Source organism: Fringilla coelebs, assembly GCF_963513975.1.
Source record: "Fringilla coelebs genome assembly, chromosome: 4".
NCBI classification, from domain to species: domain Eukaryota; kingdom Metazoa; phylum Chordata; class Aves; order Passeriformes; family Fringillidae; genus Fringilla; species Fringilla coelebs.
The window spans coordinates 18,653,846-18,664,618 of NC_140032.1; the positions used below are offsets into that span (position 1 = coordinate 18,653,846).

Sequence of the window (10,773 nt, forward strand, 5' to 3'; positions counted from 1 at the left end):
GTATTTTGTAATTCTAAGCAATATTGTTGAACTCAGAAATAATAAAATGCTTGTATTTTATATAATTTTGAGTGGATGTGAATGTTAATGTAGTATGTCAGCAACTTCAACAACCTGAAATGTAAGGCACGGTACAGTGCCGTTCAAAAGGGAGGGAGCTGGCCATGGTTGTGTCTGTCCGAGCAGTTTATTAATAACAGACACAGCGCGGCTGTGCCCGGGCTCTCCGCGGGGCCGCCGTGCCGCTGGGGGGCGCCGTCCGCCCGCCCGCGCGGCGCCCGCCGGGAAGGAGGCGGTGCCATGGCGGCGGCGGGCCCGGAGCCGCCGGGGCCCGCGGCGCTCACCCTGCTCGGGCCGGCGCCCGGCGCGCCCTGCTGCCCTCACGGTGAGCCGGGCCCGGGGCTCACCCCCCGAGCGTCTCTGTGCTCGGCTCCCGCTGCGCTCCCGGCGCGGGCTGGTTAGCAGCAGCCCTTGCGAAGGCCGTGTTGCAGCGGAGCAGTGAAGCAGGTCTGCAGGCGTTCCCTGTGTTATCCTATCCTCGCGTTTGTCCCTAGGTCCCGCACTTCTGTTTGTGAAGGCCGGCCAAGGCAAAGAGGAAGGAAGAAGATTCTATGCTTGTTCGGCTTGTAGGGATAGAAAGGATTGTAACTTTTTTCAGTGGGAAGATGAGAAGGTAAGAGAGCGCTGCTTAAGGCTATGCTAAAGACTCAGGGCTGCGAAGGCGGTCAGAGGTCTGGAGCACCTCCCCTGTGAGAGTTTGGGTTATTTAGCGTGGAGAAGGCTCTGGGGAGAGCTTATAGCAGCCTCCCAATACCCGGAGGGGGCCTGCAAGAAATCTGGAGAGGGACTTTCTGCAAGGGCGTGAAGTGGAAGGACCAGGGGTGATGGCTTTGAGCATTAAGAGGAGAGGTTTAGATGAGATATTAGGAAGAAATTCTTTACTGTAAGGGGGGTGGCAATGAACTGGAAAACCTGCCCAGAGAAGCTGAGGGTGCCCCATCCCCGGAAGTGTTGAAGGCCAGGCTGGGTGGGGCTTTGAGCAACTTGGTGTAGTGGGAGGTGCCCCTACCCATGGCAGGAGGGTTGGCACTCGATGATCTTTATATCCCTTCCAATCCAAGTCATTCTATGGTTTTATAAAACATTGGCTATTTTTTTCTCTACTTAGCAATTTAAAAAGTATATTTTATTGTGGAAATCTCTGACAAGTGCTATTTTCTAAATGTTGTGTAATACTTGGTGTTTAGCTGAGCACTTATTTCTGTCAGGAGAACATGTTTCAAATAGAGCTTTCAAGAAAGGCTGTGTACATTTTGAGCAAACCTGGCATTTGTTATTCTATTGCCAAAACATATAGGAAACTTGCCAGTGCTTTGCAATGTTGAACAAAATGGGGTACTTCTGATCCCAAGATGCTCTTGTTTCCCCTAATTAAGATAGAGAAAATCTATTGGATACAAACAACAGTGGGGTATACAAAATGCTGAGATGGTGGAGCTTGGTATGATGCTTAGTAGTCTCAGAATACCTGCAGCCATTTCTCTTCGTCATTCATTTTGAATATCACTTATATTATGATGTCTTTTCGTATATTGAATTTTATTGTCTCCTCCTTTAAGCAAAACAGTTCCATAAGTTTTCACCAAATGTTTTGGAGCTCTCTTGTGAAACCATGAGTATGTCTTGTGGGGACAAGGTAGAAGACTCAGAGAAGAATATGAGAGACTGAAATGTTAAAGACTCGGGTGCAGATCGTAACAAGGAGCTGTCATGCTTTTAAAATTATTTCACACAAAAGACTTGGGCAACTTTTCTGCTGTCATCAGTTTTTCAGGATCAGGTCATAGTTCTTCAGAGGGACCACAACTGGTGGCACACATTAATAGAAAGGATGGCTCTTTTATATCTTCCTCAAAATCCCCTTTTGAGTTTTTTTTCTCTGAGTATTATATGTGATAGGAGAATGAAATGCATAGAGAGGCTTGTGTTGCTTTGCAGCAAGCCCATGTGCTGCAGACATACTTGTTCTTCTGAAACAACAAATGTAATCATTTTTCCTTGCTAAGTAGCTAAAGCATGAGACCTTTGATGCACCCTTTTTTTCATGTTGAGATTTGATGTACCACACAGAGCAGTAGCTGTTAGTTTTGTAACTTTTCATGTATGCAAATTTTACAGGTGTCGGAAACTAGGCTTGCAGCACGTGAAGAATATAATAGAAGTCATCAGCCTTTTTTTACACACAGACAGAACGTGGACAGGTATTGTTAATGTATATTTTCTGCAGTAAAGATGTAGTAATACAGTTTTGGGTGCTCTGAATGTAGAGATAACATTTCAGGATTCTTTAAAACATGAAAAGATGAATTTGGGCAAGTAAGAATTGTATGGCAATGGAAAGGAAATAGCATGAAACACTGAACTAGAGCATGGTGTTTTCACCCCAGGACCTGGGGGGGTGTTGGGTTTTTTTGGGTATGTATAGTCATTCCTATGTTAGTGCTCATAGTGTGCTTACAAGAGGTTAGTAACAATTTCTGTTAAAAAAGATTTCTTCCTGACTTTAGTCTACAAAAGTAACGGGCAAATAGTAATTGTGAATAAAAGCAAAGGTAACATAGTAACAAGTGATGTCTGAATTTCATGTGTAAACTTACAGGACTTTGCTGATATTTGATCGAGTCTTCACTCTTTAATCCAGTTATTTTATGGAAATTCACAGTATATTTGGTGGCAGCATTTTATGCATTTTGAAGTGTCCTTCGAATATTTTTTTAATAAATAATACTTCATTCTTGTGGAGTTTTGTGAGAGCATTGTCTATTTAAATGTCTGAACTCCTAAAATATAAAAATACCCCTCCATAGCTCCCCTTCCTATCTTTGAGAGAGGCCTTTTCCAAACTTTGTTCCCTCTTGTCTTTTGTATTTAAAGGTACAAGAATTTTGTTCTGTTGCCGTTATCAAAGAGGAGGTTTTGTCAGGAATGCCAGCAATTGTTATTGCCAGCAGAATGGAAAAAACACTCAGATCACCAGTTCCTGCGTGATATCACCATTGCCCAGCTGAAAAGTCCAAGTCAACTTCTGTATCCACTGGAGAATAAAAAAACAAATGCACAGTATTTATTTGCAGACAGAAGTTGCCAGTTCCTACTGAATCTTCTTATAGATTTAGGATTCACACGAGTCCTCTCTGTTGGAACACCCAGGTACATCACTGAGAATTGTTACACTTTCAATTAATATATCTGTCTCAAAGCTGTACAGCTTACTAATGATTACAGTCAATGATTCCCCCATAATAAGAGGTTCACTATTGGGGAGCCTCTGTTGGTTGGGGTTATCCAAGCATCTAGTGTGGTCTAGCTTTGAGCTTATATCAGAGACGACTGTGGCAGCACTGCCAATAACACACATACACACTTCAGATCTTTATGGTAGTTATGGAAGTGGCATTGAGTTTCTTACCTTGTGCTTTTTTGTGTGCAGTGATCCAGGAGACTCCACTGACTTCTCATTTTTCAAGGCTAACCTCTTTTTCTAACTTGTAATACAGACCAAATGGAATCACCTAACTTTAGACTCTGTTGTCTCTATCTGTTTGGTTTTTCATTAGTAAAGTACCCAGCATTCTTGTCTTGCAAGATCATTTCTGAAGTCAGTCATTATGTGTTAAATTTCTTCCAATTATACTTCAGGCTTCATGAAATGATCCAGTCAAAAGCATCACAAGAAGAAAAGTTCAACATTAGAAGCCTTCTGCTAGATATTGATTTCAGGTAGGTTTTAACAAATGTTTATGTATCTGAATAACATATAGAAAGATGGGTGTTCTCACTGCTTTAAGAGATAAATTGGTGGTTGTTTTCCCTTTCTTGTCTCTTCATCTCTGTTCCTGTATGCATACACAAATGACATCCAATTGATGAGAAAAGTAAGTATACGTAATAATTTCTCAGTATTGATATGTGTTGTCAGTAATCAAAACCCAAAGATGATGTTTTTCCTGAGGCCTGTTTTCACTCTAAATATCCTATCTTAGGATAGACAAAATGTTATTTATATTTTTCTACTCCTATCAAAACTTATTTTACAGGTATTCACAGTTTTACACAGAGGATGAATTTTGCCACTACAACATGTTCAATCATCATTTTTTTGGTGGAGAGGTAAGGCCAAGTATTTATTGAGTGCTTTGGTAAAAAAGTGCATGCTGTTGATGCAGAATTTTGTAAGAAACTCATGACTACTCTAGTAGAAAACATCATGGGAAAATATGAATTAAGAACATTTTAATAGACACAGCAATTAAGGTGTGTAAGCAACATTAGTTAGCATAAATTTAATAATCAACTTTGAATTGAATGGAAGAGAACTGCTGAAAAGGAGGCAGTTTCATTCTTTGATTTTCAGTAATGTTTTTATATGTTAGCTGAACAAGGTACTTGTTTTCAGTCCTTCAAATCTAGGTGCCTTTTTTGTGTTTTTTTTTTTTTTTTTTTAATGCTACCCAAGAGGAAATTCACCTCCACAAGAGGGGAGCAAAGTTCCATCTTCACAGTTGAAACTTCTGCAGTGATTGGTTTATTAACAGAGACAATATGTTTACAGTTCTGGAATCATGATTTCTGGAAATTAACCTCTGTTTCCTACAGGCTGCATGTGAAACTTGCAGGAAATTCTTGTGTGAAGAGAATGGTGAAAGAGTCATTATGGTAACTGATCCCCCATTTGGAGGTTTAGTGGAAGCACTGGCTTCTAGTTTTAAAAAACTGATGGCAATGTGGAGGAAGACAGAAAAAGAAGGTATGTATTACAGCCAGATGGGTGGCTTGTGCTGTAACATCGCTTTAAGGAAAAAGTACCTATTTATAAGTCTGTGATTCTTGCTACTCAGGTGAATGTGAGCAGCCTCATGTTATAATTTCTAAAGATGAGCTATCATGTACCTGATTTACTCTCCTGATATTTTTAGTTCAGTAATGCCCAATTCTCAAAGTCTGTCTTAAAAACCTTTCCCTTTTTTTTTTTTCAAATCTACTTTGCAATTAAAATGGACTTAAAGGTAGAGAAAAATAAGCTATCAAACCAGTACATTTTCTTAACAACCTAAGTGGCTGTCAAGAGTTTAGTTACATGGCACTTAGATCTCCACAGGTACAATATGCCAAAACTTTCTGTTGCCTAAGAGAACTAGTTCTTCTGCCCAACATGATGTACATATCCATGTTTATGTATTTGGAATGTTCACTGTAAATTTCTCATGCTACATGTACTGTGTTTTTCTCCTATGTACACCAAAGTTTTTTCATTACTAGGTCATGACAACAGAGAGATGCCCATGTTCTGGATATTTCCATACTTCTTTGAGTCTCGCATTCTTGACTTTTTCCCGAGCTTCAGTATGATGGATTACCAGGTATGGCTGAACCCAGTGAATCTGCTAATTACCAGTTGTGTACAATGCGAAGAGGAATATGAGTGAAAGCAGGTGCAATGGCAGTGCTTCTCTGAAGCTGGGCCTTGTTCATGTGAAGCCTGGATTCTGTATTTCTATTAGTTGTATCTGTGACAACTTGATCATGTTCCTGTTATGTATCTTTAACTCATCTGTCATTTATCCATGAACTCATTTCTTCTGGCAGGCTTTCAGTTTTACAGATTTGCACTAATTCTGACAGGTGCTTGTTGCAGAGGTGAGAGGTAACTTGATGAAGAGTATTTCATCCTTCACTGATGTTAAATGTCAGTGGGTAGTGCCCTGCCCTAGGAAAAACAATACATATGTATTACAAAATTAAGGTCTTTCATCTGCAAAACTACTGGGATCAGAGTACAATTACAATGATGGAATTGTCTGGAATTACTTAATGAGTAAACTTGTGAGTGCTAAAGCAATAATCTGGCATCAGGTTCTTCAGTATTGTATCCATTCTGTGCCTAGTTTAGGCACACCTACTTCAGTGTGTTTTGAGAGCTCAGTCATGGGTATTCATGATACTAAACGTTTATTTTTTCATGTAACAATTCTTCATGAATTTTGGCATTGATGTTCTGAATAGTGTGTCATGTGGAATGAAAATTGTTGAAGAAAATGGAAAACTCATACTAGGCTAGACTCTGCATTTCTGCTAGTGTTCAGAGTTGAGAGTTTTTGTGACAAGTCTCTGAAGGCAATGCTGGAAAAGGCAGGCTGATTAGATTTGCAACTTTGTAATTTTTCTGAGATGGGTTTGGATGTCATCTCTTGTACTGACAAACCGAGCTGTATAGATCCTTTTTTAATAGCAGGCTGCTCTGTAATCAAGTGCAATGTTATCTTACATACCCCATGCAAACGAGCAAAAAGGAATAAGTACAATATGATTATTGAAGTGTAGTGAGTCTAGCCTAATACTATGTTTGCACAAATTTACAGGTAAACGAGACAAAATACTTGATGTAGAATTTGTAATCTGATTTGGGGTTAGAGTCTTGTATATAAACACAAACATTTCATAAGGCACTTATAAAGATAATGAATATGGAAATAGCTCTGCCTGCTCTTGGCATTCATTTTATGAATCTTTTTTATGGTTTTATTTTTCTAGGTAGACTATGATAATCATGCACTGTATAAACACGGCAAGACAGGTCGTAGACAGTCTCCTGTCCGTATTTTCACCAACCTTACCCCAAGTATGATTGTGCTTCCTGAAGAAGAGGGATATAGGTAAGATGTAGTAATGCTCAGGTAACTTTTGAAAGAGTGTCTTTGTTCTTAACTAGGGCATAAAGTCTCCAAAGGAGTTTGGGATGGTGCTGTTCTGTAGTGTCTTGCCTAACTTGGATGCCAAGCTTAAGACCACATTTTTCTGTCTCATTCTAAAGTTGCATATTATATGAACAATGTGTAGGAGAGCTGAAATGTCTAAAAAGACATTTAAATTTTTCCATGTGGAATTATGAGATTCCTTATTTTGTCTGTAGGAAATACTATCTTACAAAAGACAATTTTACAGCTATATCTGATAATCAGCTGTTAATACAGTTGTAAAAAAATGAACTTGTAAGAGAATCATCAAGGAGAGAGGCATTTAGTTTCATTTACCACTGATACTGTTGATAATTTGACCTAAATTTTACTGTGTGAATGTACTTTGTGTAAATGGCTTATGTGGTCATTTATGCAGCAAAGACAGAATTTTTAATTCGACAAAGTGATTTTGCAGTCCTTACATTAGTTGTTAAGGTTGTATAAAATTAATTGTTTTGTGACCAAATAGTGGACCAGTACATCTTTTTCCCCAGATTTTGCACTGTATGTCAGCGATATGTTAGTTCTGGTAACCAGCACTGTGAGATATGCAATTCATGTACATCAAAAGTAAGTATTTTCACTTCTTTCTGAATGAAGTTTTTGCATTAGCCAGAAAACAACCTCTGTAAAACTTGCTTTGGTAAAAACCTGTTCTGATACTGAGTTCCATGGGAAACCCACAGCAGTTCAGTTTCATAGACTTATTACCTTCACAGTACATCTTCCATAACCCACTGGGAATGAATTTCTCTTTCCCTAATTCCTTTGTGTTGCAAGAGGACAAGACACGTTTGCTGCTTGCCACTTAGATCAGAACTTACCCAGCTGTGGTCTGTTGACACATGCATTTTTGCTTATGCTTTGAAGTTGTAGAACTTGCTAATTTCAAAATTTCATCTGTGAAATTTCACAGATTCTCAGGACTGTTGTTTCTAAATTATAGTCCCTGCTACAGAGGAGATGTTCCTGTAAACTGTGGGTACCATACATGAGTAGTTCTGTTTTAAGAGAGAATCGGGGGGGGTTCAATGAACAAAACCATTTATTTGCCTTTTGTAGGATGGCAGACGATGGAAACATTGTGTTCTTTGCAAAAAATGTGTAAAGCCTTGTAAGTACAGAAAACTATTTTCTAAGTAAAAGTGCATTTAGTCCAAAGAAACTGAAATTCCAAACCAGAAGAGAAAATATTCTGCGAAAGAAGTAAAATGTAATTCAGAAGACATAGAATAAACAAAAAGTTTCAATTTCACACAAGTTACTATTCTTTAGTTTAGCTGTACTTGCACTGTGTGGAAGTGGAATAAATTCTTGCCAGGGCACACTAAGTCCCATTTATATTTATCATGGCAAAACAGAAATATTTCCATTTGTCATATAAGTATTTCCTAATTTTCTAAACTTTAAATTTCCTAAAAAAGTAGGCAAGTACTAAAATGTTTGAGAGATCATGATAAAATTATGTTTCATGCACAAATTTAGTTATACCTCTATAAATTGCTAAAGCCATTATTGTTGTTATTGTTACAACAATCAAAATCTGCAAGTACACTGTAACATCTGCACTATTTTTGTTTTGAAGATGACGCACAGGATAAAAGTTCTAATGGCAAAATAGTTCACACTTAATTCAACAGCATGTCTAGTAATGTGATAAGGGACCAGAAAGTGACTACATCAATCTTTGTAAAGCTAATCCAGAATTAAAAACCTGGTAATGTGGCCTATATTTAAAGCTTAGTTTCAGAATGTTCGTTCTAAACTTTTCCAGGATCATAAATCATGTTATATATTTTGCAGCTTGGTTTCACTGTAACAATTGCAACTGCTGCACTCTTCAAAAGCACAGCTGTGAGAAGACTGACACTGGCTGTTTCGTTTGTGGCAAGGCAGGTCACAAGCGCAGTGCCTGTCCCAGTCTCTCCCGCAGCAGAGCAGCTTGTCAGTAAGTGTGATATTGCATTTATACAGTCAAATACAGCATTCAGATGAGATGAGATCTTATGTCAGGGAATCGATTCAGAAAGAGATGATTTTTCGCTTTAGGTGCTGATGTCAGCTTTCCCTGTTGCCCACTTGCTGCATTGCTGGGGAGTCTATAGTGAAGGGAGGGTGGGATAAAAGGCAGGTCACTTACTGGGGCTCCCAATTCCCTGTCTGTGGGTTTTCTTTCAAAACTGATTTATATGGATTGCAAACTTGGTGACTGGTGCATGGAACTCTGTCAAGATGACTGAAAATTGAAGTAATGGAACACTTTTATCCCCTTTGAATTCCTCACGAAACGGCAGAGAGAAGAGTCACTATAATAAGAGGCACTAAGAGTCACTAGTTACTGCTTCCAGTCTCTTTTGCTTTGTTGTAGCATATTTTGCTTTTTTTCTTTCTGGTATTTCTGCTGCTTTTTGTAGTATGATCTAAATCTCCACCATTAATGAGGATCATATTGAGTACTTTAATTCTTCCATGATTTTCCTTTTGTTACATACAGAACAACACTGTACATATACCTGTATGTATCAGAGAGCCAAGTAAATGGTGTGTGGTTTTCTTCAGATGGAGCTAACTGAAAAGAGGAAAGGGGATTTGCTAAGAGATGGTCCAGCAGATGGCTCAGTCTTTCCAGTTCAGGATAACTGATTGCACTCTATTAATTCCTCTCAAAAGAAATGGGTTTTTCTGTGATTTTGGACTTGAATGGCTGTAGCAGTGGAAGGCAAATTTTCCCTCCCAAAAGCTGTACCTATGTTACACAGTGAGATTCAGACCATTACCCTCTTGGATCAGTATCCAGAGTCTCATCAGATGCCTGCTGGATGGCAGATGGGTGCAGGTGTATTGCTTCCTGTCCTACTGATACTAAACCAGGTTTTGCTTAGGGAGTATTAGACACAAAAGGCAGCAATTTTTCATTTTATATATCTCTCATAAAAAATTAATCTCTTAATGTTTCTTTTTCCTCAACCAAAAAAAAATAAAAAGGATGCTAAAAGAATTTCATGAAACCCCATCTGTTTTTTCTGTCAAGGAAGATACTGTTCTGTCAGTTGTGCCAGAGTGGTTTTAGTATTTTCAGGCCATCAGTTAGTTCTTTTGCTGATTCATTGCAGAAGATAACTTAGATCTCTTTTTCTAATAAAAATTTTGAATGTTTTGTTATAATTACCCAGTGTTTTGCATTATGACATCTTTTGTCAGAGGCAGAAAACAATCCACTTGCTAGTTGCATTTAGGTCCTGTACTAATTGCAGTATGCTTCCTAATGGTGTTAAACTTTACATACTTTTTTCTAAGTCTTTCTATTATATATTCATGCATTTTATATTCAGCATGAAACTGTGTGTGCTTTTTTTGTACTTAATGAGTGAGTTTCTTGTTTTCAATCTGTGTAAATTTAAATGCTGAATAAATACATAAAATGAATGTATAATTGCAATAAAGTGGACAGTTTTGTGAGTTGAAAGACCATAACATTTTGAGATGTAATGTTCATTGTACTTTTTGTGACAGTACTTCACATACTGTCACATAATTCATGTACTTAATTAGAATACCAGCAAATGTATTTGTACAGAGGGGTGTATTTTTCATTTTATTCTAATCTCTATGTTCCTTTTTTTGCTTTACAGACCTGACAAAAAGAAAGGGCAGAAAACTCAAAAGAGGATAAAAATGGGGATCTGTAAAAGATTAGCTATGAAACATGCCATATTCTCCAAGAGGAAAGTAAAGAATAAGAAAAAAAAGACATGACTTTTCTTGCTGCTACATAGTTGCTAATTTATTTTTTTATTGTCAGCCTTTTGTTCCATTTTCTAAAAATGTAAGTGCCAACATCCAGAATAAAACCTGATTGAATTAAGTGGCAGTTTCTTTATTATACATCATTACTGGTACCAAGAAAAAAACCCAACCCAAAACAACTAAGTGAACTACCGCAGCCCTTACCATGTATTTGTATAATGTGATAATT

At 38.1% G+C, this 10,773-nt stretch overlaps 1 protein-coding gene across 2 annotated transcripts; it reads left to right on the forward strand.

Annotated features, from left to right (window-relative positions):
- Positions 1 to 283: 283 nt before the first annotated feature.
- ZCCHC4 (zinc finger CCHC-type containing 4) lies at positions 284 to 10,663 on the forward strand. Of its 2 annotated transcripts, XM_084204954.1 has the most exons (13): positions 284 to 385; positions 555 to 673; positions 2,179 to 2,261; positions 2,935 to 3,210; positions 3,700 to 3,780; positions 4,098 to 4,170; positions 4,657 to 4,807; positions 5,320 to 5,420; positions 6,592 to 6,713; positions 7,292 to 7,367; positions 7,860 to 7,911; positions 8,601 to 8,745; positions 10,430 to 10,663. In XM_084204954.1, the coding sequence occupies exons 1-13, from the start codon at positions 301 to 303 to the stop codon at positions 10,551 to 10,553; spliced, it is 1,488 nt and encodes a 495-aa protein (XP_084061080.1). In that variant the 5' UTR covers positions 284 to 300; the 3' UTR covers positions 10,554 to 10,663. The 2 variants fall into 2 exon arrangements, with proteins under 2 accessions (XP_084061080.1, XP_084061081.1); XM_084204955.1 differs by lacking the exon at positions 7,860 to 7,911.
- Positions 10,664 to 10,773: the final 110 nt, after the last annotated feature.

What these genes read in the sequence shown, in the direction of transcription:
- ZCCHC4 (XM_084204954.1), top strand. Translation starts at nt 301, where the DNA reads ATGGCGGCGGCGGGCCCGGAGCCGCCGGGGCCCGCGGCGCTCACCCTG. An exon ending in ATCATTTTTTTGGTGGAGAG is followed by an intron (nt 4,171 to 4,656) that starts GTAAGGCCAAGT and finishes TGTTTCCTACAG; the next exon opens with GCTGCATGTGAAACTTGCAG. An exon ending in CCTGAAGAAGAGGGATATAG is followed by an intron (nt 6,714 to 7,291) that starts GTAAGATGTAGT and finishes CTTTTTCCCCAG; the next exon opens with ATTTTGCACTGTATGTCAGC.